The 27,957-nt window shown below is 38.2% G+C and overlaps 2 protein-coding genes across 3 annotated transcripts; both read right to left on the bottom strand.

The window, feature by feature from the left end:
• Positions 1–2,871: 2,871 nt before the first annotated feature.
• On the bottom strand, positions 2,872–10,455 carry LOC124954787 (forkhead box protein D3-like). Its single transcript, XM_047508238.1, has one exon. The coding sequence runs from the start codon at positions 6,790–6,792 to the stop codon at positions 5,653–5,655; it is 1,140 nt and encodes a 379-aa protein (XP_047364194.1). The 5' UTR covers positions 6,793–10,455; the 3' UTR covers positions 2,872–5,652.
• Positions 10,456–14,206: 3,751 nt separating this feature from the next.
• Positions 14,207–27,281, bottom strand: LOC124954761. Of its 2 annotated transcripts, none has more exons than XM_047508152.1 (7): positions 25,648–27,281; positions 23,439–23,653; positions 22,905–23,048; positions 21,700–21,864; positions 21,295–21,603; positions 20,931–21,182; positions 14,207–20,813 (listed from the first exon to the last, which is right to left on the bottom strand). In XM_047508152.1, the coding sequence occupies exons 1-7, from the start codon at positions 25,682–25,684 to the stop codon at positions 16,470–16,472; spliced, it is 5,466 nt and encodes a 1,821-aa protein (XP_047364108.1). In that variant the 5' UTR covers positions 25,685–27,281; the 3' UTR covers positions 14,207–16,469. The 2 variants fall into 2 exon arrangements, with proteins under 2 accessions (XP_047364108.1, XP_047364109.1); XM_047508153.1 differs by having other exon boundaries at positions 21,295–21,543; positions 21,712–21,864; positions 25,648–27,279.
• Positions 27,282–27,957: the final 676 nt, after the last annotated feature.

The raw sequence follows: 27,957 nt of genomic DNA, 5'->3' as shown, positions 1-27,957 counted from the left end.
TATATTTATATACATTATATATATACATTATATATATACATATATATATATATATATATATATATATATATATATATATACATACATATATATCAGAGTCAGGTAATAGAAACAGGAAATCGTGTTTTTGTGCGAACTTGTATCGTTGTCACGATCATTGTCGTATCTCTCCCGTGTACACACCCCTTTAATCGGTCGTCAAGTGTGTGTGCATTCGGAATGTAATATATCCTAGTTGGCACGTGGCGCTCACGTGCCGCCAAGTGTTTGTTTCGGTTTGCATTGTCGCCACGTAGATACAGGAATAGAGGAGGAAGAGAAAGATGAGAGAATCGCTTTCACGGTCGTCTTTCTTCTGTCTTTCTTTAATATAGGATCAAAAAAGAGAGAGAGAAAGAGAGAGAGAGTGAGAGGATATATAATTCCTTGTGTTCGGTAAGGGTAAATAACGTGCCGGTGGTTGACAATTAGAGACGATGGGAAAGAGGTTCATTATGTCTCATCTCCGTTCCATTTATCGATCTTCTACCATCATTCGACGTTATAATTTCGAGGACAATCTTTTCAAATATCATTTTCAACATTTAACGGATAGATGAATGTCGATTAAAAAAAAAAAAAAAAAAAAAAAAAAGAAAAAAAAATGGAAATAAAAAAAAGAAGACGATAAAAGGAAAAGAATTAATCGACTAAATAATAGGCTCGAAAAGTTAACGTCTAGACTTATTGGATAGATAGGTAGAAATACACATTCGTGTTATCTATAATATCTCTGAAATGCACGTGGAATATTACTATGAATTGCATTACTTACCTCGACCATGAAATCCAGCATCGTGACTGTTATTTTATCGTCCGTAAACACGATTTACCGTTGCATTTAAAGCGCAACGTACATATATGTATACATATATACACAGACATATACATACATGCGTATAGTATAGACATAAGCGAATCCGGAAAGTGAGAGAGAGAGAGAGAGTGAGAGAGAGAGAGAGAGAGAGAGAAAAAGATAGCAAGAACGATCGTTGGTAATATTGTACAACTAAGTACTTGCAAATAGTTTCATAGCGAGAGTTCCGTGTCGCCTGTTAATCACTCTGTAATAGATAGAATCCAAGGCATTTGAAAGTTCTTCTTATTGTTAGACCGATAACATTGTATTTTATCTCTAACGTTTCAATTGTAGGGTTTAAGGAAGATACGAAAGGATAATTGTTACGAATGAAAGTATAATTCTTATCTGATCTTATTTGTTTCTTATGTAAAAATTTTTTCCTATGACTTTATATGCATATATATATATATATATATATATATTGTGTGTGTGTGTGTATAGTTTGAAGTTTGATTTGATTTCGATATCGAAACGAGCCAATGTGAGTATATATACTGGGTATCTCATAAATTCCATCGTTTGAGAGATTAGAGGGAATAGACGGGAAATGACAGAAAGAGATCGGTGGGGAGAGAAAAAAAAAGAGAGAGAGAAAGAGAGAAAGAGAAAAAAAGGGAGAAGAAAAGAAGAAGAGAAGAGATGCTACGTGCCATGGCTGTTATCTTCGTCACGATCGAGGAATGTAATATCGTCACCCCGAGCGACAAGAGTTGCCTTCGTATCGCCGTTTAGAATACCACGTAGGGAACAGGGACGGGATTAAACTGCAATGAAAATCCACTCATTCGCCGTTCACCCCTCAGCTGCTTGCACCGAAGCGGGTAAACAAGTTATTGCTTTGTACTGGAAACTGGATGCACTTCTTCGAGAGACAAGCTTTTTCCCTTTTTTTTCCACGTGAAAAAATTCTTCACGTTTCGAGTACTTTCTCTCTCTCTCTCTCTCTCTCTCTCTCTCTCTCTCTCTCTTTCTCACCCTCACTCACTCTATCGCTCTCACTTTCACCCTCTATCTCTATCTCTCTCTCTTTCTTATCAACGACGCTACGCCTCGATATTATAATTGTATATAGGGAGGAAAAAAAATAACGAAAACAAGAATGAAATGACAAAGGCTACTATGCTATCTAAAATACACTAAACTCTGTATTATAAACTGCGTACTTTACCTCTTTATTGTCGCCATATAACTCACGCAAATGGTTTGATGCCACATTAAGTAATAGAATGAAAAGAAAAAAATGGAAAAGAAAAGAAAATTTTTATTTTTACAAAATATTGGGAATGAAAAAAAGTAAGAGAATTCTCTTCCAAGAATCTCCTAAATGTCTAATCCAAAACGTTTCTTTTTTCATTGATATATACATGCATTATATATATATATATATATATATATATATATATATATATATATATATATTTCATTTTGAACGTCTCTATATACGTAACGATACTTTATTTTATCATTATTATTACACATTATTATAAATCTACCGTCTTGACACACACAATATTTTCGCTATAATCTACAGAGACGAATTGTTTTATATTTTTATTTATTTATTTATTTAATTATTTGTTTTTTTTTTGTTTTTATCGGTAGAAGACGTGTACCATAATCATAGCCTATAACTAAACATATATTTTTATGACGATCCAGTATTTATACTTGATGAAGGAACGAAGAAGATATAATCGCTTCTTTTTTTCGCTTTCTTTTTCTCTTTCTCTCTTTTTCTTTTTCCTTTTATTTTTAATTATATAAGTAAAAATCAGACGCAGCTCGGTGAAATAATATATCTAAGCCTTCCTAGAAGAAAAAAAGAAAAAAAAAAAAAAAAAAAAGAAAAGACGACATTTTGCAATCGATATGATGACGAAAATTACTTTATTTTAATTTTCAAATATGTATTCAATCAAACGTATCTATGTTAAGTATAAAGGCAAGTAAAGTTCGAAAGATACTCGACGTTGACGAAGTAAATCTCGATTTATTACTTTCATAAGTTATCTGAAAATATGACACTATTTACCTAAAATAACCCCCTACCGCGTCACACATCATTTTATTCGAGAAAAGTAAATCTGATTAAATACTCTCTCTCTCTCTCTCTCTCTCTCTCTCTCTCTCTCTCTCATTCTCATTCTCTCTTCCTCTCATTCTCCCTCTCTCTCTCTCTCTCTCTCTCGCATTATGCTCTGATAATAACCGACACAGTGAGCCTTATCGTCGTAATTTTAATCCAATATCATGGCTCGTCGTTTCTCCTGAAATTAACGCATAACTCTGTCGCACTTTCCTGATATATACCTACATGCATTAATGCACGGTTTTTTATTTATTATTTCCTTTTTTTTTTATTTATTTATTTTTATTATTATTCTTTTTTCCTTTTCTTTTTTCTCCTTTTTCACTTTGGGTATGTATCGTCGATTCATTGAGAATTCTTCCTCTTTTTTTCTTTTTCTCTTTTTCACACACATCTAGACGCAATCCACCCACACAATCACGTGCATACTCACTCACACATTCTCTCTTCTCTCTTTTTATTCCCGTTTCTCTATATTTTTCTTTCCTTTTCGTTCTGTTTTCTCTCTCATCCATCCCTCTCCTTCGAGTTCTTCCTTCTTGCTCATATTGCTCACCGAGAGATTCGATCGACGTTCGTCGAGTGTTTTCGTACTATCTACAATACAAATTTCTCGAGGCTTTTCCACTTTAAAGGCCGTGCCAATGCGAACAGCGAAAACTTAACGAGACAGAAAAAACGTTAATATTAATAGATAATAATTATTATTACCGTTATTATTGTTGTTATTCTATATTGATTCTTAATAATAATATATATATATATAGTATATATATAAAACGTTATTTAAAATATTTGAAAAAAATTACTTGTGAAAAAATAATTGTCAATGTTAAAACATTACGATATGTTTTTCATAGTTGCATTCTTTCGCGTAAGATACAGTTCTAATTGTAAGATTTCTTTTATTTAATTACGTTTCTACCCTGTTCTCGAAACTTTTACTGGATTTACTCCTACGGCCAAGTCTATTTGGCGAAAAAAAAATGAAAAGGAAAAAAGAGAAAAGAGAAATTAAAAGGAAAGAAAAAGGAAAAGAGCTGCCTGAGAAAATTATAAAACTCTCTTTTTTTTTCTTCTTCTTTTTCTTTTTTTTTTTTCTTTTTTTTTCTTTTTCTAACAAATTTCATTCTCTCGGAATGCACACGTGACAGACGATATTATTGGCTCTGCCAATCTCATTAGAGATTGACATTAGATTAAAAGAGAAAAATTTGTTCTTAAGTAATAACGTGCTTTCGTATTGTTTCGTTTTTTCATTGTTCGTTCGTTTGTTTGTTTTTGTATTTATTATCAATTCCCTTTTTTTCAACGAATCGAAGAAAACAAAAAGCCACGTCACGTCATAGATATACATGTATGTGCACAATAAAATTGTCTACGATGATAAATGTGTCCTATTAGTACATGTATTTTTAAAATACTACATATTATCACTTTATGTACAACTAAATAATACCTACTTGACCGAACGCGGTCCAATTTCGAGTAGCGTGTCTTTACATTAAATCCGACGAAGAAAAAGAAAGAAAAGAAACATGCCCCCGGAATAATAAGAGTGCTACGCACATATTTGTCCGGGGCTCGTATTTACAATGCCGTTATTAATCGACCGAACGCAAACGGACTGCCAAAGACTATTGCCAGTGGCCATTTTGATGATATCGATGATTATTAAAAAGTCAAAATATAATATCGCGACTTGAAAAATAATAAGAAATATTAGAAGAATTTATTAAAAATCAAACGATTATCACGTACTATTGCACTACGCCTTCGTCTAACTATCCTTTCTTTTTTTTTTTTCTTTTGTCGCGCTCTTATCGTTATCGATAAAGATATTTTATAGATAAAATAATTTAAAGATACAAATGGATCATTGAAATAAAAATATTCGAAAGTTAGCATTTATAAGAACGAATAATAATGTTGGTGTTGGTGATAAGAAGAAAAGGAAAGGAAAAAAAAGGAAAGGAAAAAAGAAAAAGAAAGAAGAATACGTCGTTGATTAATTATAGTCGATTCATAACAAACGCATGACTTTCGCTGATGGTGACATAATTTTTCGAGTCTCCGACGATCGGTAGTAACATTATTTGTCAAAGTTTATTTTCGACTAAAAATTTACGATAGTTAAATCCTATAATAACTGACGTAGTAGCTGATTATAGGATCGGTATATCAATAGAAGGAGAATGTCGAGATCACGATCGAGTATTGAAAATATTTATTCGCATCCTCTTTCGATGCGATCGTCCGTACAAATAAAATCACCATTCACTGGACGATGACCTTATTCTAATAATAAAAACCGACGAAACAAAGTCACTTTGATAAGGAGTCTCTTATAGGAATGTGACCGATCGACGATTAGTCCATTTAAACGAAATATACGCGACTCCTTTCGTCGAAATTTGTCTTTCATTCTCTCTTTCTCTCTCTCTCTCTCTCGCTCTCTCTCTCTCTCTCTCTCTCTCTCTCTCTCTCTCTCTCTCTCTCCGAGATATACAATTCGATTACTATAAATCCAATTTACATTATTACGACGGGTTCCATTATCTGATTAATCGTGAATTACATCGGTGGATCGGACGACTTGGACGAAGGAATCGCTATCGATCGATATCGAAAGATAATTATCGAGCAAAATGAAAGGTTTGCTCTAAACGAGAGGCGAAAACGCGGACGCTTGACTTCTAATTTCTCTGTGCTCCGACGGACTAAGATCGAGAAGACCGGCGCAACCTTGATCGCTGACCGTTTGTTTGCCGATGAGTGCATCGATACTAAAGTTTCTTTTCTTCTCAACGCTGGTCTGTGCGTTGATCATTGGTATCGTCGTTGTTGTCCTAGTCGGTGTTGGTTCGAGTTGTCTGATAGGCGGTGCGGTAATGGGTACAGGCTTGTAAAGCGGTGCTGGCGGCTCGAGGAAAGCACCTAATTTGAGAGCTTCCAACGTAGACGGAGAAAAGTCCAAAAGTGGTAGGCCGGGTGGTGGTGAAAGGTATGCAGCACCGGGATAAGCCAATGTACCTGGATGTCCAGCCCCACCACCTGGACAAGGTCCACGATCGCCGCAAATTGCAAAGGTAGCCATGATAGCCCTGTCGCGAAGAACGTAATGAGGCGGTGGCCTCTTGTATCTCTTCCTACGTCGTAAAAAGCTACCATTGTCAAACATATCCTCGGCAAGTGGATCCAATGTCCAATAATTGCCTTTACCCGGATTGCCGGGCTCTCTTGGTATCTTAATGAAACAATCATTCAACGATAGATTATGCCTGATAGAATTTTGCCAGGCTGGAAATTTATCGTGATAATATGGAAATCGTGACATTATAAATTCGCATATGCCACTTAGCGTAAGTTTCTTTTGGGGTGATTGTAGGATGGCCATGGTGATCAATGCTATATAGGAATATGGTGGTTTTATCAAAGACGAAGACATTTTCTCGTTTCCATAACCGGATGACTGTTGACCCGCCGTTGACGTTTTTTGTTGACTCGTTGACTTCGAGGACAACGCCACCGACGTTACCGGCATCCTCGAATATGGCATTTTTTTCGTCATTCTATTCGCACCACCGCGACATCTTAACGAGTTCGTCGTCGCTGCTGTCATCGTTGGTACCGGAGAACTCGATATTAACGGACTCGACGACGATTGCGGGGGTGACATGTCGTTCTTATCGAGACTCACCGGATCTACGATCATGCTACTGCTGTCGGAATCCCGGCTGCTGCTGTCAGCGCAACCGTCGCACGACAGATTCGACATCATCATCGCACAATGCGCTTCCATGAGTTCCCTCGAACGTTCATCAGAACCGAAAAACACACTTCTTATTTTACCACTTTCTTTCAACGCTCAAGGTCATTGCTCGCATTCCGTTCGTCCTTGAAACAACAAAGAAAAAGGAAACGAAGAAGAGAGAAAAAAAAGAAGAACCCCCGAACGATCCTTCTTCGAAACTTTTATCAACGATTCCGTATCAGATCAAATCTTTTTTAGTCTTCTTTTTAAGTCTTCTTGCGGATCTCAAGGACAAACGTTGTCGGAAACATCACCGTCGGAGAAGATTCCTCGTCGACGTCCCGCGTCCGACATATTTCACCGAAGCGAACTGTCACACGCGAGACTCTACCTCTCTCTTTCTTGGAGTGCTATCTTTCGCTAATAGTTTGTTTCCACAACGATAACGCGCCTTTTTTATTTTCTTCCTTCTTCTCTCTCTCTCTCTCTCTCTCTCTCTCTCTCTCTCTCTCTCGTTCTTTCTCTGTTTACCGGTTCTAAACACTCGCAATGAGTTTAGCCAAGAGGAGCGTGTACATCGGCATGACGTGCCGCCGTCAAGGATGTTTCTCTTTTATTATTACTAAAACGATGGAACCTTTTAAACGGATCTCCATGATCGAAGGTACATATCGTCAGACTATAACCTTCAGGCATAAAACACTAAACTGTTTTCTTCGACAATACACCAGATAAAACATAACTTGGATTTCGAAATGGGTCAAGTATGAGATGATCTTTCGGGTAAATAAAAAGGAAATAAAAAAAAAAAAAGAAAGAAAAAAGAGGGAACGAACGAATAGGTGAAATTGACGGAAAGAAAAAAAAAACAGTCCAGACGGAAAAATTCTGCCGATTAATCGAATAAAACGTTCGTGTTCTCGCGAACTTAGAACAACGATTGTCTCTACAACAGGGTGAAATCGTGCCACGGATTGATTCCAAATGACTCCGCTTCGGTCGGACCATGGGCGGACCAATGGGCGGGCGTTACTACCCCCACTCGTTACTATCCTTTTGTATGGGGACAGTCACCCTCTCCTTTCGCCGACATCGACGAGGCCAACCCCTCGACGGATGCTGCTCGCACACCCCCCCCCATCCACGAGTCGTTTTTCGCCCTCGCGCGAGAAGCCCCCTTTCGTTTCTGCGCCGCGTCGCAACGCGTACAGAGAGAGACGTAAAGGGATGCTGCTGCTGCTGCTGCTGCTGCTGCTGTTGCTACTGCTACTGCTACTGACGCCGTGCTTCTCTCCCGAGAGGAGAAATCCGCCGGAGGGTCTGACGTCAGAGTTAGGAAAATAGCAGTATAGATAAAGGGACTTTCAAACGGTCTCCCGTATTCCAACGCTATTTTATTTTTTGGCCCTTTTTCGTTCCTTTTTTTCCCCCCATTCTATTTGAAACGAGAGAAAAAAAAATAGGAAAAAATTTTTAAACGACCTTCCTACTATGATCCTTCTTCATATTGATTTAGGTATCAATCGAATGTCGAGATCAAATGCCCATTGGTAAAGTCAAACTGGGTTACTTATTGCCAAATAGGTTTGTAATATGTACAATCGAATCATCGAACGTAGCACATATTTATAGAGATGCACATATGAACTATTCCTAAGCTATTTTCATGGAATATATGCGCAATCTCCTATATGTACAAGGGAACGTTTGGTGGTACGCCTTCTGGTTTTCATCAACGAAATGGAGAACGGTTCGATCCGTAGAATCGCCAACAGAGAGAAGCGCAGTGCACGCATCACAAGTTAACTTCCCTGAGGCAGCTCAAATAGAATCTGTATTATGCCGTGGCTGTACAGAGAGGGAGAGAGAGAGAGGGAAAGAGATAAAGAGAAAGAGACAGATAGATAGATAGATAGATAGATAGACATATAGAGATAGCTTGATAGAGAGATGGCTTGTAGCGTGCAAGTGAGAGAGAATGAGAGAATGAGATAGACCGAGAGAACGACGAGAGAAAGGGGTGGGACGACAGAACAGAGAGATAGACGGATGCGAATCTACCTGGGTGCACGCTATCGGTTCACAGACCCGAGCGGAGAGCGAATATTGTGTTTACCCATACGCACGGCTTTACGATGCAAATAATCTGGTATTATTGCACTTACTCCACGTACCCACTACCGATCCTTTACCACGCGCCCGCGCTCGCTCCCGCCCCCGTCCTACCCCCGTTTACCTCTCGTCTCTTTCTTCTTTCTCTCTATGATAAGTATCACACTTGCGTATCACTTCGACGTATTTCGCGTCAATTTTTTTTTCTTCTTTTCTACTTTTCTCTTTCGTTTTTCCTTTTTTTCTTTCCTTTTTTTTTTTTCTTCTGTTTCATTTCTCCTACTTTTTCATTTATACGATCTTAACTTACGTGCTGTTAATTCTTTACAAAGTATATGTCTTTGTACTAACGACGGGAATATATGATATAGTTATGTAAAACTGAATAATAATGTAATCGTTAGTATTTTCTTCTCGTAAATACCGTATACACGTCGTAGAATGGATAAATATTATTTCACCTTGTGCTAACAATTTATCGCGAGTAAAATTTCGCCATTGCAATAAAGAACGGTCGAATAGGCCGCCGGCCAATTACCTGTCGATATTGCATCCCGTTGAATCTCGACGAATCTCTCTCTCTCTCTCTCTCTCTCTCTCTCTCTCTCTCTCTCTCTCTCTTTGTCTATATATTCTATGTATCTTTCTCTCTCTCTCTCGCTCTCTCTCTCTCTCTCTCTTTCTCTCTGTCTATCTCCTTCCCTCTGGCGAAGCAATTATTTTCTACCTGAAAAACAAGCAAAAACTGAAAAACAAGTAAAAATCTAGGCGAACGGGAGGAGTATTTGCTAGTCGAAACTTTAAAATGTTAACGAACGATCCATGTTTGAAATTTCCTGACAATTACAACGCGACTTTGACATTTATTTTCATTGGATTAAAATTTCAAATGATATTTTAATTCGACATAAAAATATATAAGTATAAGAGTAATATAAAAAACAAAATAGTAGTAAGAAAATTATCTTTTTTTATGTCAAAAAGAAAAAGGGGTACTTTTATGCTACGCATCTCAAGTGAGATTTTAATATAAATATTTTCAAATCGGCTCTATAACTTCCTTTTTTTTTTTACTTTTCCTCCTTTGTGAGCTTCGTTTCATGAAGATCATCCAAAGGCCCGCTCTCTCCATCTCTCTTCCTCTCTCTCTTTCTCTCTCTCTCTCTAGCTTTTGCCAATTCAGCGATTACCGCCTTAATCTCGAGTCCCAGTTAGGATAAATCGACGAGGAGAAACGCAAGAGGGTGATGGTGCTCTTTACTATAGGTACTCTTCTTAGAGACGTTCGCCATTCACTCGGCGGCGGATTACGGATTCCACGAATTCCACTATTCGATTCGATCGCTTCTTACCTTGGACGCTCTATCTCTCACTCTCTCTCGCGCGCGCGCACATACACATACACACACACACACACACACACAGTATTCCGTATTTACCACCTAATTTCTTCTTCTTCGATTCGTTCTAGAGTTTGATTCTTCAAGGAATTCCAAGAGGATTCGCTAACGATTAAGACTGAACTTTTAATCCTCGACGTTTCAACGTTCGAACGTTTTCTAAAATCACATAATACGATCAAGAGGAGGAAAAAAAACAAAAGACGGAAGAGAGGTGGGAATTATAAGAAAAAAAAAAAAAGAAGAAGAAAAAGAAGAAAAATCCGATAGGTAATTACATAATTCATAAAAAAGAAATAAAGATGTTAAAAATACAAAAGAAAGTATTTCGAACGTTAGAACAAAGTAACCTACGATATGAGACTTAGAAGATTACTTGGAAAGACCAAGAGAGATTTCGTATAGGCAAGAACATAGAAGGGAAAGGAAGCTTTCCTCTCATAGAATCGTCGAGAAGGTACGTTCTATGTTTTCCAGCGTCTCGCGGTGACCCAAAACGTAATGCTCAAAAGAGTCAAAGAACTGTAGGTGGTAAGAGAAGAGAAGAAGGAAGGTGAGTAAGACGAGGAGGAGGGAAGGAGAGAGAGAAAGAGAGAGAAATAGAGAGTGATGGGAGTGTTTACCAGAAGAAAGAGACTGCGGTGCGGATGACTCGTCGACTTTCGCGAAAAGCTGGGGAAGATTATGCCGCCATCTTGGATGTTGGTAAATATCTCGTCCCAAAAGAGCTCGTCGAGTAAGGGATCTGGCATAGGCGGAGAAGTAAGCCGCTACTACTACTTCCCTTCGTACCAGTTGTAAAGCTCGCGCAAAGCTCGGAACTTTCTACTCGTATAAGATCGCTTTGGTGATCTTGTGACAGTAGTAGTAATAGTAATAGTAGTGTAGTAGTAGTAGCAGCAGTAGCAGTAGTAGTAGTTAATAGTAGTTAGTCGTAGTAGTAGTACCAACGACTATACTGTCGAATACTCTTGTGTGTAGTACTGCTGCCGAAACAGGAATTCGGAAACATCAGTGGTATGAGGAATGGAAAAGAAGATAAAAAAAGTGCGATTATATTCTGGGCGCATAAGGCGAATATTCCAGCTATAAAGAATACTGTCGGCTTTGCACCTTTTCCAAGACGTCCTCCCCCGCTAGGCTACTCTACACTCTCTTCCCCTCTATCTTTCACCCTCTCTCTCTCTCTCTCTCTTACTCCCCTTTATAACCTCCTTCACATCTCTCAAGACTCTCTCTCTCTCTCGCTCTCTCTTTTCCTTTCTGTCTTTCTTTGTTTTCCTCTCTTCCTAAATGTCTTTTCCACGTATCACATATTCCCTTCTTTTCCTCGGTCTCCACCCTCATATTTTTACGTCCTTGTACGTCCTCGTTGTATAAAACTAGAGAGAATAGCCAGTTACATACGCTTCGCAGAGCAAAACTGAAGCTCCATTTGAGGGTGGAGATTCTAGACTATTGTGCAAATATAATTGCGGTCGCATTATAGTTCACTTGGCATTTTACAAGAGTACGATCAAAGAAAACGAGACAATCTCTGAATTCGTGCGTTCTACATGTCTTGAGGAAGATAATACATGCTAATCATCCGCGTCATTTCACTCTTCCGTTCAATTTTTCGATTAGCTTCCCTCTTCGGTTTAATTATTTATGTTAATTATTCGCGAAAGTCTTTTCCTATTTTTATTTTACTTCGATACGAAAGCCTTCGTATTTAGATCATCTGTATTACGCTCCGTCGAAAAATCGTATTATTAATAATTTCATTTCACATCGAAGGAGCACGAAAGTACGTCGAGATATTCGAGATCTCGACTGACAGAGCGGCAACAAATTTGAAATTCAATTTGATGCAAATTCATGCTGGGGAACACACTTGTGGCTAAGCGGCGAACAAGATCGAGGATTCGTTCCACAAGGCGCGGCAAACACTCGATAACTTTTATCAAGCTTATGAAATATTAATGAGCGTACATACATATATAAAATGACTACTCATCTGTGACGTTAATATGTACTTATAACCTGCACGTGTAATACTTTCCTTCTAAATCGGATCGATCGCCGTTGACAAGAAATTAACTGAACTTTCTTTGATCACAAGAGTACTTCAAAAAAATTTGATACTTCTTCACGCAAACCTCTAAAGATCTGACTTATCAGCTATATGACGATTCAAAAGGGATTCATAAAAATGGGGCCAAAGATCCTCGATCCAAAGATCCAAAGATTTAAAGATCCTAGTGACAAGTTTTTGCCTTTTGTAACAAATTTTATACTTACCCGTGCATAATTACGGATATAGATCAAGAGGAGTAATTGAGATTATAGCTTCATGTGATCTCTTTTTGATTTTGACCATTCAATAAAATCATAATTCGCGTACGCATAATTACTTACTTTTTTTTTTAATTTCTCCATGCAAATTCCTGATCCATCAAAAAAGTCTGATGGATCATACTGTACAATTAAGTTGAAACATTTTTCAAAATTTTTGCCATTCATAAAGAAAAAATCCACACTCTACGTCCTTCGTATATATTTATAATACTCGTAATCTAATAGATCGTACAGTACGATGATGATTTAAGCTTAAAGATTTTTAAATATTCTCGCTATTCACAACGAATTCGTACTCCATGTATATGCATACTTAGGAGTATATCGAACGAAAAGAGTACAACGGGCCAACGATCCCAATTACAAACATTTCTCGTGGCTTTTTAGGGTTGCATTTGCTTGAGAGTATAGAGGGGTCGGTGCATTTCATAGTTCCCGCACCCTTTGCACACTCTCTCTCTCTCTCTCTTTATATATATATATATATATGTATATATATATATATATATATCCCTCTTATCGTACTCCGACGGGTACACCGCCTTTACGGCACTCGGCCAAAAGTACTTTTCCTTTTCGAGTGCGTACGAGCACATGCGGGTTGATTTTCTTCTTCTCTTTCCCCCCTTTTTTATCTTCTCTCTCGCTCACTCCCAGTCTCACCTTATGCGACACAAATTCTATATCAAAAATCACTCGTTAATCTTTTCTACGAGTCCATTAGGGAAAAAAAAGAGAAAAAAAAAGAAAAGAAAAGAAAATCGTAATCCTATATATCGTAATAAAACTCTAAGATGAAAGATTTTAAGGCACGATTGTATAATATTATGAAAAATAATAATTCGATCTTTTGGAGGAAATTTTTATATCATCTGTAGATAAATATTAACTTTATAAAAATAAATGCAATCTTTGAACGCACATGCAATTATTTGGTTTACTAGAAGATCTTTTGAAGAAAGAAAGGAAGAAGGGAACATCGCGAAAGATTAGAGAAAAGAAATGAAAGTAAAAGAGGAAAGCATAGCTAGGAGAGCGAGAAAAATGAATGAAAAGCGACAGAGGGTGATAATTTGTTAGCATGAGCGCACCCCAAATGCGCGAAATCCCGTCCAAGTGCGGCCCGCGCGCATTGTTTCCTTGTTTGCCAGGTGTTTCGAGTACTAGAGCCGAGTGAGGGCTGCGCCATTGTTACGAGAAGTCGTGCAACCGACCAACAAAGCCGGCGATCTAATGCTCTTTTATTGTGCATTGTGCCGGGCCAAATCAAGGAACGGGGAACACACGAGCCAAGGGATCTCCAGCGCTTCGAATGAGAGGGTGAGACGACACCACAGGTTCCGCCTCCGCCTCCGCCTCCGCCTACTCCTGAAAACTCCTCCACTACTACAAGTAACGACTACTCACGCTGTCGCAATACCACCATACCATCTCGTACCAAAATCTTGAAGAGAAGGGATTGTCAACCGAATTGCGACCGACTGAAAAGCGACCGATTAAAATTCATTGAAAATTTATCATCATCATCATCATCATCATCATCATCATCATCATCATCATATTATTACTATACGTGGGATGGGCTGTTTTATTAGAAAAAAGTAAATCAATTGCCATTCGCATACGGTAATGGTTTATTGTACCGTCACTCCATTTTCTAAATCTTGATAAAGAAAAAAATCATTTCATAATCATTTACGATAACGATAAAGATGGATTATGTTTGTTCGAAAGAAAAATTCCAAAACATCTTTCTCGACGTTTTATAATTCGTTTCTCGTAAACATCGAATCAATTAATTACTTACCTAATTAGTTTCGCAAAAGACTAATCAATCTTCTCGTTTACATCGAAGGGTATAAAATTGTTCTCAAACATTTCGTATTTATTTAAACGACATACCTCTCTCCCCTCTGTTTCATGACGATTATGATAAAACAATTTTTGTTTTTCGTTGAAAAAGAAGGAACATTTTCTTATTTCGAAATGAACAAATTTTGTCGTTACTGTTTCGACCTATCTATAGTATATAATATGTATGTATATCGTTCACAATTCATTCCTCACAATTAGTTTCCTCTCGCTAATTCACATACGTCATTATTACGTGCGAATATATTCGCACTACTAATTCATTCGCTATCATATCAATGAAACGAATGCTGACAATATGATACGATTATGACAAAGACGAGATATTTCCTATTAGCTTTTCAATTATTTCTCGAGAACATCATTTTCCAGCGATACAATCGATCTATATAAATGGATTTATCGTGACGAGTACAAAAGCGAGCGTAAAGAAAAATAAATAAATAAATGAATAAATAAATAAATAAATAATGTGAACGAACATTCGTATCTTTCCTCGATTCGTTTGGTAATTACCAATTGACATATAGATATCAAAGAAAAAATTGAATCAACTTAATACTGTCATTAATAAACATTACAATGATATTTCTCGTAATCGTATGATTTGTGAAAAATTACTTTCAAGTTGCAAATACAGGGTAGCGCCAAAAGTTCCTAGGTGAGCCAAAACTTCCTGGGTGACATTAAAAATAGATTACTCTCTTTATCGGGACTCTTCAGATTCGTAGGTTAAGCTTGCAGCTTCACAAGTTAGTCTTGTGGTTAATGAAAAAAATGAAAAAAGAAAATATTAGTCTAAAAAGTATCGCAAAAGAGTGATCGATTTTAAAAATCAAATCTAGAATCTTTTGTCTCATATAGGAAATTTTGATTCACTTTATGTATATTCATCGATCGTAAAATTCATTTATTTCTTTTTTTTTTTATCATCATCTTCCTCTACCGAAAAGCGTTCTTTTATCACACATCAGTTATTCACATGCAGATCTACTAAAAACGCAATATCTCGATTCATTCTCGATACTTATCATTTGAAATAAAACGTTAAAAAAAAAAAAGAATAAAAATAAAAAAGAAGCAAAAAGAAAAGGACAATCGCACTTTCTATCTATGCAATAAAATTACAAATCCAAGTTTGCCGTCAATCGTCTTCGGATACTTGACCTCTTCAAATGCTCCAAAATTCACGTTATATATGTAATTATATTTGACCCATTCAAACACGCATTAGCAACAAATCGTTTCAAATTCGTTTCTCATCGATCAGTCGAAATTGTATTGGCATTAAGATAATATAATTATTGTCAGTACAACCTTGACCCGCTTTAAACACAATATCGGCTTATTGCTAGCAACACGATAAATAATTATATCTATCTACGCGTCTATAGCCCTTTCCTGAAAAAATTCCAATCCCTGTTCGACTCCTCCTGTCTGACAATTAAATACATCATCTGTCACGTTTACAAGTATCGTAATTAATGAATATTCCGATAGACACAAGTATCGTTGGTATGTGCAATTATTAGAATGAAACATAAAATTCACGGAATAAAATAAGAAATATTTAAAAGGGTTTTATTAAAGCACCTAATCTCTTTTCTTGAATCGTCTTCTCAATAACGATTCCAAGTTTCATTCTCAAAGCTTATTAAACGTTTTATAAATGCCTTTCACACAAAGCGAGTATCTCGTTCTCGTGTTAACGAGAGACAGAGAGAGAGAGAGAGAGAGAGAGAGAGAGAAGGGGGGGGGAAGAGAGAGAGAGAGAGAGAGAGAGAGAGAAATAATTCAAGGAGAGAAACATCCAAAAGGCTTCACTTAAGCAAAGCTTAGAAAATATGCGTATCCTTTGTTAATGCGGGAGCAAAACGACGACACATGGCGGTCATAAAAAGAAAATATAAGAAATAAAATATAGCTATGTATGGGTTCCACTCATTTGAGAGATCGATAGTCCGATTTTGACGATCGTGTGGATTGACGATTGGCCGCGAGTCAATTGAAAAAATCATCGTCGTCGAACGGATCTTCCTCGCGTATAAAGATGTTTACAGATTCAGATTTCCTTATATACTGATCGGAAGGTCTACCTTTGTTGTTACTGTTGGAGGCAGCGTATTTGTTCTGCCTGGTGTTTTTCAATGGCAATGTAGTGGTACAACGTTCGGGCACGCTGTCCTCTAATTCGGATTTGAAGGTGAATGCATCGTCGTCGTTGAACCTAAGATCACCGTTGAAGAAAGAATCTCGAGCACTGTCCTCCGAAACGAAACCATCTATCGACCTATGAGGATCCTTCGCGTCCGGTGGAATTTCTTCAGGTGTAGCTTTCAAATCCGATGATAATCTACGTCGATCGGAAGTATTGCTCGTCGAAGTAGGCGTTAGATCGTCTTCGAAAAAGGTCGACCGTTTGTTATACTCCCGTTGCATATCTCTACGTGGATGAGCTTCCTTGGTTGATAATCGACTGGCCGAAGAAGGACTCGGAGGTGGACGTTCGACCAATTCTCTTTTTGATTCACCGATCTCTGGACGAACGCGCGGCTCGGCCGGCGTCAATGTTTCACTGGCCGGTGACTCAATCTGTTCGATACTCTGCGCGAAATCATCCTCGAAAGGACTCTGAGTTTTGGCTTGTACCTGTCGTGCGGCCTTATGCCTTGTTACTCTTTTACGATGTAACGTCTCGCTCTTAACGTCCGGGCCCTCCGACCAATACGGTCTCTCCGGCCAGCTGTCGTATTTCTGATCACTACCCCTATAACTTTCGCGACTTCTCGATCTCTGCGATGGCCTTAAATAAGGATCCGAATCATTGTCGCTGCATTCTGATCTAGACGTACCAAACTTGTTTCTCGCATCGGCATAAACCATTTCACCATACTCAGTATTACGACCTTCATTAGCACTGTTCGGCCTCTTCGGCCAATGTCTCTTCCTACCGGCCGTATTGTATCTGCCTGAATCGTCGCCGGTACGTTCTGGCCCGTACTCCTCCTCGTCCCACGTATCCGTATAATCGTGAGGCCTTTCTCTACTCTCCCGATAATAATAATAACCTTCCTTGGATGGATATTCAACGCCATCCAACGGAGGACTACTTCGTCTATTCCAAAATCTACCAAACTCCTCGTCCCATCGTCTTCTTTCGTACTTACGTCTGGCCCATCTGTCGTCCTCCTCGAAACCAACGCTCTCTTCGCTACCAAATCTATCCTCTTCGTTCCACAACAGCGTCAACTTTCTCTCCGTCATCTTTCTTCTACGTTCCTCGTCGTAATAAGCGTCGTCGGGTATCCAATTCCATCGTTGGGATTTCGACCTGCATTTCCAAAATCGCGACAAGTGATCGTGAACGTCGTAATGATCGTCGTTCTCTTTGTAAGGTAACTTTCTATGAGGATAACGCCTCGGCACTTCCTCCCATTGGGATTTCTCGTGCCAGCGCGACGGATCTCGCGATCTGTGACCAACATTTTTCGCCCAAAGACCGCGCGATTTTCTAACAGCTCGTCCGCGAAAGCTTCGTTCCCTTTTGTCGGATCTATTATCCAACGTGCCCGAGGCTTCCTCGTAAAATGATCTCTCGTCGAATTCGGCCGCGTCGAATCTCGGATGTCTTCCGCACCAAAATCTTCCTCCGTCCAGACCTCCCCTGCCGTTGTTACTCTCTTCACTCTCTTCCTCGTCCTTCCACTCGTTGTCACTGTCGCCCGAGTGTCTATGAATACCGCCGCTCGTAGAAGAGACAGATTTGAATGGTATTATGTCACGGTGAAAATCTTTGCCGTCGGGCGACCAAGGCGATGTACCACCGCCCACGGAACGTGCTCCTTCGCAAGACGATCTGTCCGAACCGAGCATGCTCGTCTCGAACTTGGCCCAATTCCCATCTTCCTTATTGTCCTCGCGATCATTCTCCTTATTATCCTCAGAAAAGGGACAAAATACATCTTCGAATCCGGCGATGCCGATCACCTTCGCCCTATGCGTTCCTGTATTAAGCATTTTTATCTCTTCGAAAATATCCATTGCGACTGTTTTCAAAACGTCTTCCTTCTTCTTAACAGATCTCTTTGGGCTCGACGGTACGGCCGGTAAATTGTCCGAAAATAAACTCAAGAGTTCGGCCTCGGCTAAATTCTTACTCGCCGACGATTGTACCACCGGGGATTCGCGTCTAGAGTTGGATTCCTCTTCCCTTTGTTTGCTCAATCTTTCCGTCTCTCCTATTATCTCTCTTAATGCCGCGTATTTGTCGCTCGACGTAGATGTCGATAATCTTATTTCCGTTTTCTCCGTGACGGAAGATCTATTAATGTCCTCGGTACTTTCGGGCACGATCTTATCCGAAACGCCATTTGCTTCACTACCTTTATCCGACAGAGTCTCTCCTCTATCTCGATTACCTATCATAGTCGTATCTTCGATCATATCTTCCTCTATATCCACCTCGATATCCCCGTCAGTTTCTACCTCTATTTCTAATTCCATCTTTTTAGTTGCCTGCAAACTCAACGATACATCGATCGCATCGTCTTTCATCTCGTCGATATCTTCAATCGCATCGATCGGTTTATCGGGCTCGATTCCGTTAGTTCCCTCGATTTCCTCCTCCCTGATTTCTTCCTTCGTTAATTCCTCTATACTCGGTGGTAACTTGACGGTCAAATTGGCCATAGCTACGATCGCTTCAGCCGTAAATTCACCTCGAATCTCATCTTCCGATTCTTTTCGTTCCTCCGGTTCCTTACTTTCGGTATCCGTCATAATGTCCTCGTCGTTCGTCTCCTCCTTCGATTCCACCTGCATCTGTTCCATCTCAAGTAATTCCCTAAAAACGGCATACTTGTCGTAGATCGGTGGTTCCTCTTCTTGCTTCTTCATTGGTTCCTGTTCCTCTTCGAAATTTGCTTTGAAAAGTGGCTCACTACTTACGAAACTCGTTTCAGTGATTTTACAAGTGGTTGACGGTTTTGTTACGAATTCTTCTACTTTTGGTCGAATCCTCGCTTCTTCTTTCTCTTCCTTATTCGATTCTGTCAATGATTCCTTGCTCGATAGATTTGCCAGGCATTCAGTAAGCTGTTGCAACGTCAAGCTCGTTAATTCTTGTACGGTCATACCAAGACTGCCCGCTAATTCGTCCAAATTTGCTGATGTTAATTGACTGAGGGTTATGTCCAATGATGGTTTTGGTTTCAATTTCGTTGTAGCAGGCATACCGGTCGAGGTAAAGTACGTCGACAAATTCGTCGTGGGTATCATCGTACTAAACGAATCCTCGAAGGCGGATGTCGTCATTGCAGACATCAAATCCGTCCTGGCTGACGGTGGACTGAAGTTATCGTCGAACTGACCCTTCGTCGTATCCCTCGATGGACTTTTGTTGCTTTCTCTGCTTTTAGTAGGAGAAGGCGAAGCTTCTTCGCGTTCGATGAAGTCGTAGTGAAAGTGACCTTCGGTGTACGGCGGTCTGGGCGGTGGTTTTATGGCACCTCTGGCAGCTTGTTTCTTCGGTGGCAAAGGCGGCGGATTGATCATTATACTTCCAGCGCCCCTTGGCGGTGGTTCAGGAACGAGATCTAATTCCGCACTAGAACTGGACAATCTTGAGTTTGCGTCGGAGGAACATAATCTTAATGGAGACGCCGGTGAATCGCTCGTAGCTGAGAAATCAACTGGAAATGATTTCTCTATGGGCTGCGATTTACCACTCGGTAATAGATCCATGTCGAGTTCTCTTTTTCTAACGGACTGCAAGTATTTCTTTGGGCTTGGCAATTTGACCAAAGGCTGAATAGATTCGCCAGAATCCTTGTCAATTCTGCTGGCAACGCTTGCCATTCCACCGGCAGGTACCGCGTTTACGGTAGATATAACAGCGAACGTACTCTTGGTAGGCGTCTCTTCAGGCGGTAGGGACACTGACAATGGTTGGTGATGAGTCGTCCTTGATACAATATCTTTCTTTTGCGGCGAGTCGGACTTCGGTAGGATGGACGACTGCATGGCCTCGTTCTCATCAAATCGATCGAAATTCGCGAAATTGCCCTCTTCGTGGCGATCACTTTCCTTCAAAGGTAAATCATTCTGTAATTTTATAGAGTCCGGGGTATCCGACGTTAGATTGAAATTCGTTGGAAACGTATCCGTCGAATTGGTCGTTACTAAATCTTTAAGCACCTTTTTTGGAGGATTTTTCAGATGTTGGAAGAAGTCTTTCTTATCGACGTAAGGCTTTATCAGGCCAGTACCTAGGGGATCCAGTTCCGTGAATACGTCTATCTGCGGACTTTTCGCTTGGCTACTTCTCGGGGTTGTATTCAATGATGTCTGCAAAAATTATTGCAAATATTTCAAAAACACATATCTGTTTATTATAACTACGATTATACTCTATTGTAAATAATTGTTATGTACGTCCCATTTAAAATTTATACTTATACTCACTTCGTCTTGATCTTTTTTCACGGTAGTACTTTTCGTTAAGCTCGTTAATTCTCCATCGTTGAAAAGATTTTCTGTTTCCTTGTCGAACCAATGCATCGTGTCTTGAGGAGGCGGTGTTTTGCTGTACAATGTCGCGGCTGGACTGGACGTCGCCGATGTTGTTGGAGCTGGAACGGTTTGTTGTCGTTCCAAATGACCTCTTTTTGAGGAGGACGGTGGTGGCGGTAAAATAGGTTGTACGGTATCTTTTAACTGTTTAAAATCGTTCAAATATATTCCCACGATTATTACGATTAAACTTTTTTTTTTGTTTTTCCTCTTACAAGCTTATCAAGCAGGGAAAATATCTATCTATACTACGTACTTTCATGTTCGCAAAAGAATCGCCGAATGGATCGCTTTCAAATAAATCATCCGCGGCTGGTCCAGGTTGTTCAGGTGTTATTTTATCCATCTGATGTATTCCCTGTTGCAACGAATTCAATTCGAATTGTAGATCTAACAAATCGGCGATAACACCACTTTGATTTTCATTTTTTCTTTCGGCCGTTTTCTCCGTTTCGGAATTTGTTATTCTAGTACGATGAATCGACGATTCGGTTCCAGCTGCGCCCTGTGATGAAAAAGTTTTACGTGTTTCATTTGTTTCTTGTTTTATTGACACACTTTCTTTCTAAAATCAAAATTAACATAGGCCAACGATAACGTTCTACTACATCATTTTTATTCAAAATGTGTATTTTGCAAAAGAAACATACAATATACATACATTGTAACTTACTTTGGTATCGGGTGCTGGTTCAACGAACATACCACCGGTATGAAACTTGATAGCGTTGATGGCATTTTGTTCGATGTGTTGCTTCGCCAATTCGATTTCCTTTTTCTTCAGCTCGAACACGACTTGAAAGAGATCTCTCATCGCTATGACCACCTGGAATACCAGGTATACTGCTCTTGTATATTGTCTCTCTCTCTCTCTCTCTCTCTCTCTCTCTCTCTACCTCATTGAATAAATCAGCACAAAGACACTTGCTCCGAATATTTATCTCAAATAATAAAACACAAGTATCACCACGGCGAAATGATCAACTCGAATAATTTTTTCTTTATCCCGTACACTTAACCGATCATTTATTTTATTCCCCTTATCTTATTTACCAGTATTTGTGAGCCCCTCTTAAAGGTTCCAATGGATCAAACGCGAGGATATACTTACGAGAGAGGATTACACCGAGAGTCGTTTACGAGCGACGGAAGCAGAAATTAAACTTGGAAATTGAAGTAAGACCGACGTTGTTGAATTAATTCGCCAGCTGTCACTCTTACTCCGGTAAGAGTGGCACGTTTCATTAGATTATTCCAAGGTGTTATCGAGTTGTAAGTTGCCCCGTTCCAATTAAAAAGTATCTCACTATCAAGTTTTCTATATTACAACATATATTTATATCGGTTAAACGTTTTATCAATCGATTTTTCTTTTTTCTTTTTTTCTTTTTCTTCTTTTCGTTCGTGCGTTTTAATCCGTTTATCCTATTAATTATCAAATACAAATAACTTCGTATAAAATAATTCGTGTAAAATGCATTTATGTTCGTGCGAACAGATAGAGTACTAGAAAATTTAAGTTACGAGGAGTTAGCTAGGGGATCCGGATCAATTCGAATGAACACAAAGTGGACCGTGACTAATCCGACAACGATCCCCCTGTATCGATGGGGCTCGTCGAATGGCAGGCCGAATGCCATAATGCAATTATTTACATACGCCCCAGGAATTACCGAGACTGGGCTTCGATATTGCTTTTCGGATTGGGCAAATATCATTTTAGATCCTTCCCGCAGATGCCTGCAGCGAATCGTTTCCGAATAATTGACAGACTTTAACAACGTTTAAAGGCAACTCCGCTTACGTGCACACGCATACATCGATTATTACAGCAGGTTCTAATCGAAGAATGCCTTCGATCGATACCTGACTCGCTGCTTTATCCGTCTTGATACCAAAAAATCTGTGTCCCGTGTCCGGTGATCCAAATATGTAACCGAATGCTCTGGAATCGCTCATGTCTTGAGCGATGAAAGATATCTTGTGTACGGGATGATGGTACAAACATTCCTATGAAACAAAATTAATAAATAAATTAAAAAAATAACTTTTCACGTCAATTATTTATCGATAATCGACTAAATAGATGAGCAAAATTATAAAATTAAGATATTCTAAACTATCGGATATATTTACCGGATAAAAGAAGAAGCTAGAATATTGTAAATATAAAATATCACATTTATTAGATCGATTTATAAATAAGTGTCGTTATAAGTGGACAATTATTATTATATTAAGAGAAACGCACGCACACATATATAATCAAACTAATGAGATAAGGAATTCTAATAAAAAAAAAAAAAAAAAAAAAAAAAAAAAAAAAAAAAAAAAAGAAAAACATCGTTCTAATTAAAAAATCGATAAAATATTTAACATTTTCATTGTATTTATACTTACACTCGTTTTTTCATCCCTCAAACGAAGTCCATCGATGCTGACCTGCACAGCAATCCTTTGCTTATGTTCACCAGCTGCACGAATCGCCATTTTTAAATCCGCCAATGCTGCTTGACACATTCGATCGCCACGTGCTTCGGACACTTCCAATATACCGATCAGCTTCGCCTTGAACGAAACACCTTCCCCGAGGAACCGTGTTGGCTCGTTCTTAACTAAAAAATATTTCGAACAAAAGAAAAATCATCGTACGTACGTAAAATTAGTAAACGAAAATGCTGATTCTGTAGAAAAGGAACAAAAAAAAAACAAAAGAAAACAAAAAAAAAGAAAAAGAAAAATTAGCATCGCACGGACCCTATAAATCAATTTCATGCTCGTGGTTTTATAGATCACACGCGGTGCTAACCGAAGTGAAATCGAATTGAAAAACGATAGGACGACCCCCTACTACGATTTCAACACACGCATGATCAAAGCTCGTCAACATACCGTATAAAGAAATTGAACTGTGCGAGAATCGAAATCGAGTTATCAAATTTGAAGCAACGGGGAGTACGATTTAATTCCAATGCAATCTATAAAAGTGATATCGATTGCTTGCGAAAAACCTACTCAAGACACTCAATATGTAAGTGGATTTTTTGACCAACCACACACCCCCTACGCTCATTCCCTCCCATTGACGTACTCTTACATAAGATACTTTTTTAACGTCGCACATACTTAACAATTCGATATATAAAAGTGATCCCGATAAAGAGAGAATATAAAAAATAAAATTGTAAAATCATATATCGATTAAAAACTTGAGAAATCCTCGAGTATGCGTATACTCAAATAAAATATTGGATATATACTCTAACGTTGTAATAACTGTTATGAAAGGTCGAGATACGACGTCGTAGATCAAGTGCAAAACTCTGCACATCTGTCATGATCTGGTTGAAAGGAAAGACGAGAGCAAAGAATATCGTACGATGAAAGTTTCTACGTACTTGAAAAAGGGCACGGGGTTTCAATTGGTTGCCCGGTAAATCTCGAGTATCGACAGTTGGCGTTACCCACTTTAAATGGACGAGTACGTACAAACAAATGCGAGAGTAGTCTCGATCATTAAATAATCCTACCAAAGAAACGAGTGACCAAGAAAAATTCAAAATATATTTAGAAAAATCGTACGTATATTTGTTTCAAATTCTTCTTCTTCTTCTTCTTCTTCGAAAGGGAGAAAAAGAGAGGGAGAGAGAGGAAGAGAAAGAAGAAAGAAATAAGAAAGTTGTATCAATAAATAAAAATACATAAGTTAATGATTATTATCAATATTTTTTTTTGTCCGACTGTAAACATTAACAAAGATCGTTATAAAATCAAAAGATCTAAATTTTGCTGTGGTACCTTTGAAAAATAATAATTAATTAAAATCGTAGAGAAGTCGAGTTGTGAAAAATCAGTAGTAATATCGCATATTTGGTCCAACAAGGAATAAGTAGCGCCATCTCTGACTAGTCAGACTCAATCTAGCGTATATACGAAATAAGGGAAAGGGTCGGTAACACGAAAACACGATCGTTTTCATGACGACGAAATATAACGATATCAAAATAAAAAACAAATAAACGACAAACAAAATGATTTTGTCGTCTTATTAAAAAAATAAACAATCATTTTCTCATAATTAATATAATAGAAAAAAGTCAAACATTCGTAGAACGTATCATGGTCGTATCAAATTGCATCGGGTTATCTATTCAGTAGTGTAGTAATAGTAGTAGTGACCGTAGTCGATGAACGCCTTCCTTTTTCATTCTCTCTCTCTCTCTCTCTCATTCGTTTTCTACCCCTCTTCGTACGTATAAGGGAAAGAAGCCATATTCCGAGACACCCCTAACGAAAGATGTTACAAGATGTTACAACAAAGTATTATCGCATATAAAAAACAAAAAATAAAACGCAACAATAATGAAAACAAAATACTTTGTACTTTGGTAGCAGGATAAAAAAAGAAATGGTATCCCTTAAAAAAAATGAGACTGTACCGCGGAAGAATTTAAAAGAAAAGAAAAAAGTACAAGAGAAAAGAAAAGTAGAAAAGAAATGAAAATCGAAAATAAACAATCGTAGAAAAATCGATGACATTCACCCGTATAAAACCAGTCCCCTTCCTTTTCTATTTAACATTTAGAGGCGTTAACGTCAATTTACTCACACTTGCACGGGCTGTTTTTCTTCCGTAAGGTCTGCATCGGTGGTTGTATTATACATACGCCAGAGAAGATAACGTTGGAAACGTTTTAAAGATTAAAACTTGATTGAGAGATTGAAGTAAAGAAGAAGATCTCGGCGATCCTTTTCGACGCACCTTCGCCGTCATCACTCTCGAGGACAGGATCCTCGGCACCGACACATGTTCGCACACACACACACACACTCTCTCTCTCTCTCTCTCTCTCTCTCTCTCTCTCTCTCTCTCTCTCTATCTTAAACTCAATCTCAAACTCGTGTCTATTTCTCCTTCACGCACGCCCGTTCGCTCGCTCTCTTCATATTATCTCTTTCACCCCCTTTGCACTTTCTCACCCTCTCCTTTTTCTTACTCCTCCTTCTTCTCCTTCTCCTCCTCCTCCTCCTCCCCCTCCTCCTCTTCTTCTTCCTCCTCTTTCTCCTTTTCTACGTTGCTCCCTCTGTGTGTCTTTTCTATGATGCTTTTCACGACACTATGTAAGTCTAAAGATGAGCGCGCGCGCGCGCTCACCTCTCTCTCTCTCTCTCTCTCTCTCTCTCTCTCTCTCTCTTTCTCTCTCTCTCTTTTTCTCTTTCTGTACAAAAAAGAAAAGAGACAAGAGATCGGCGCGTTTCCCTTTCCTCTATTCTTCACACTCTTTCGTCACTTTAAACACCGTAGTTGGTATCTTAACTCTCATCCCCATAAACTTTTCTTCGTATATAAACGCTTAACCAAAAAGATTTATCCGATCACCTAGGTGAACGATCCTTTAAAATGTCCAACCTTAACACTCCTTTTTCCCCATCGAATATTATATACTCGCGTGACGAAAAATATTGCAGGGGAAATGACAGCTGGCTCAATCAGCACGAGTCTCGACCATAGCTTCTCTTATTGATCAATAACACACTGCCTAGTACGCGCCGTCGTCGCTTCGAGGCTATCACACAAGTTTTTCGAGATCGCTTAATTTTACTCTAAGTTTTCTCTCTCTCTCTCTCTCTCCCTTTCTCTCTCTCTGTCTTACTCTATTTTTTTTATATCTATTTATTTAATTTTCTTCCTTCTTTGTATTATTCTTTTGTTCTCATAATTTCATCTCATGGTATTTGGTTTAATACTTTTCCGTATTTCAATCTTTTATCTTTATATTTGACTATTTTATTTTTCTTTGCAATATATCTATACCATAGATATAATTTTAGTCGAATAATTAACATCTTCCATTTCTATATAAATCGTAATATATATTTTTAGATGTTAAATCGTTTTATAGAAATGATTTAATTAGGCTTTTTGCGAGTAGGGATACAAGGTCCAAAGAGAGCGAATGGCCCGGCGAGAATGTGCGCGCGTCGTTTTGCCATGGGGTAAAAGCATGGATAAAGACGAGATAACGAACTGCGAAATTTAGTTCCTGAGCTAGGTTAAAAGATGTCGCTAATAGGGGTAAATATGAACACTTTTTAGAGTAATTATGATAAACATAAGCGAATAAAATTCCTATTGACTAACAACATTTTCTTTTTCTTTCTTTTGACATATTCCATCTTATATAAAACCAATTTCCTCAAAAAATGGAATTTATTTACTTGCGATTAGAATATAAAATATTGATAACATTTTCTATTTGTTATTATTATGTATGTAAAAATTTATTATATATAATATTATGTATGTATACATGTATATATAAAATGTCATTGAAATATTCTAATCAAATTTATACCTATCCACGTTCGTATCAGGGGTAAGTAGTAATGCTAAGAAAATAAAAGATGGCGTTGAAGGATGTCACGCAAAGTTCAAAGGAGTAATAAAAATTTAAATCTTTCTGAATGGAAAATATTGAAATAAAAATCAAGTCAAAGATAGATGTCTGTTTTGTTGCTTCATAATTCGTAAATACTGCGTTTGTCACTTGACATTACGTAATATTAACCTTTAAACTCTTCTCAATATACAAATACGAATTCGTTTGAGAAAAATCTAAAGAAATGACTTCCACATCATCTGAATAATACGATAAACGCACAAATATGAAATATGTAATATAATTAGAGCCAAAGAAAAGAAAAGAAAAGAAAATTCCAAGAATAAACAAATCGAGAGTAATATGTCGTAGACGATAAAAAAAGCAACGCATAAAAATGGCGGGAAAAGGTTGAAAGGTCTTAATTTTTAAATTTAAAATCCAATCAAAGAGATGGTTCAACAATAAACAAAATTATACAACGTTACAGCGCAAGTGCGTTTGTAAAAAAGGGTCAAACTTGTATAAGTGCTGCTTTT

This window comes from Vespa velutina, chromosome 16, assembly GCF_912470025.1.
Source record: "Vespa velutina chromosome 16, iVesVel2.1, whole genome shotgun sequence".
Taxonomy (NCBI): Eukaryota; Metazoa; Arthropoda; class Insecta; order Hymenoptera; family Vespidae; genus Vespa; species Vespa velutina.
Note: the sequence above shows the minus strand (reverse complement) of the source record. Positions and strands in the feature narration are given on the sequence as shown.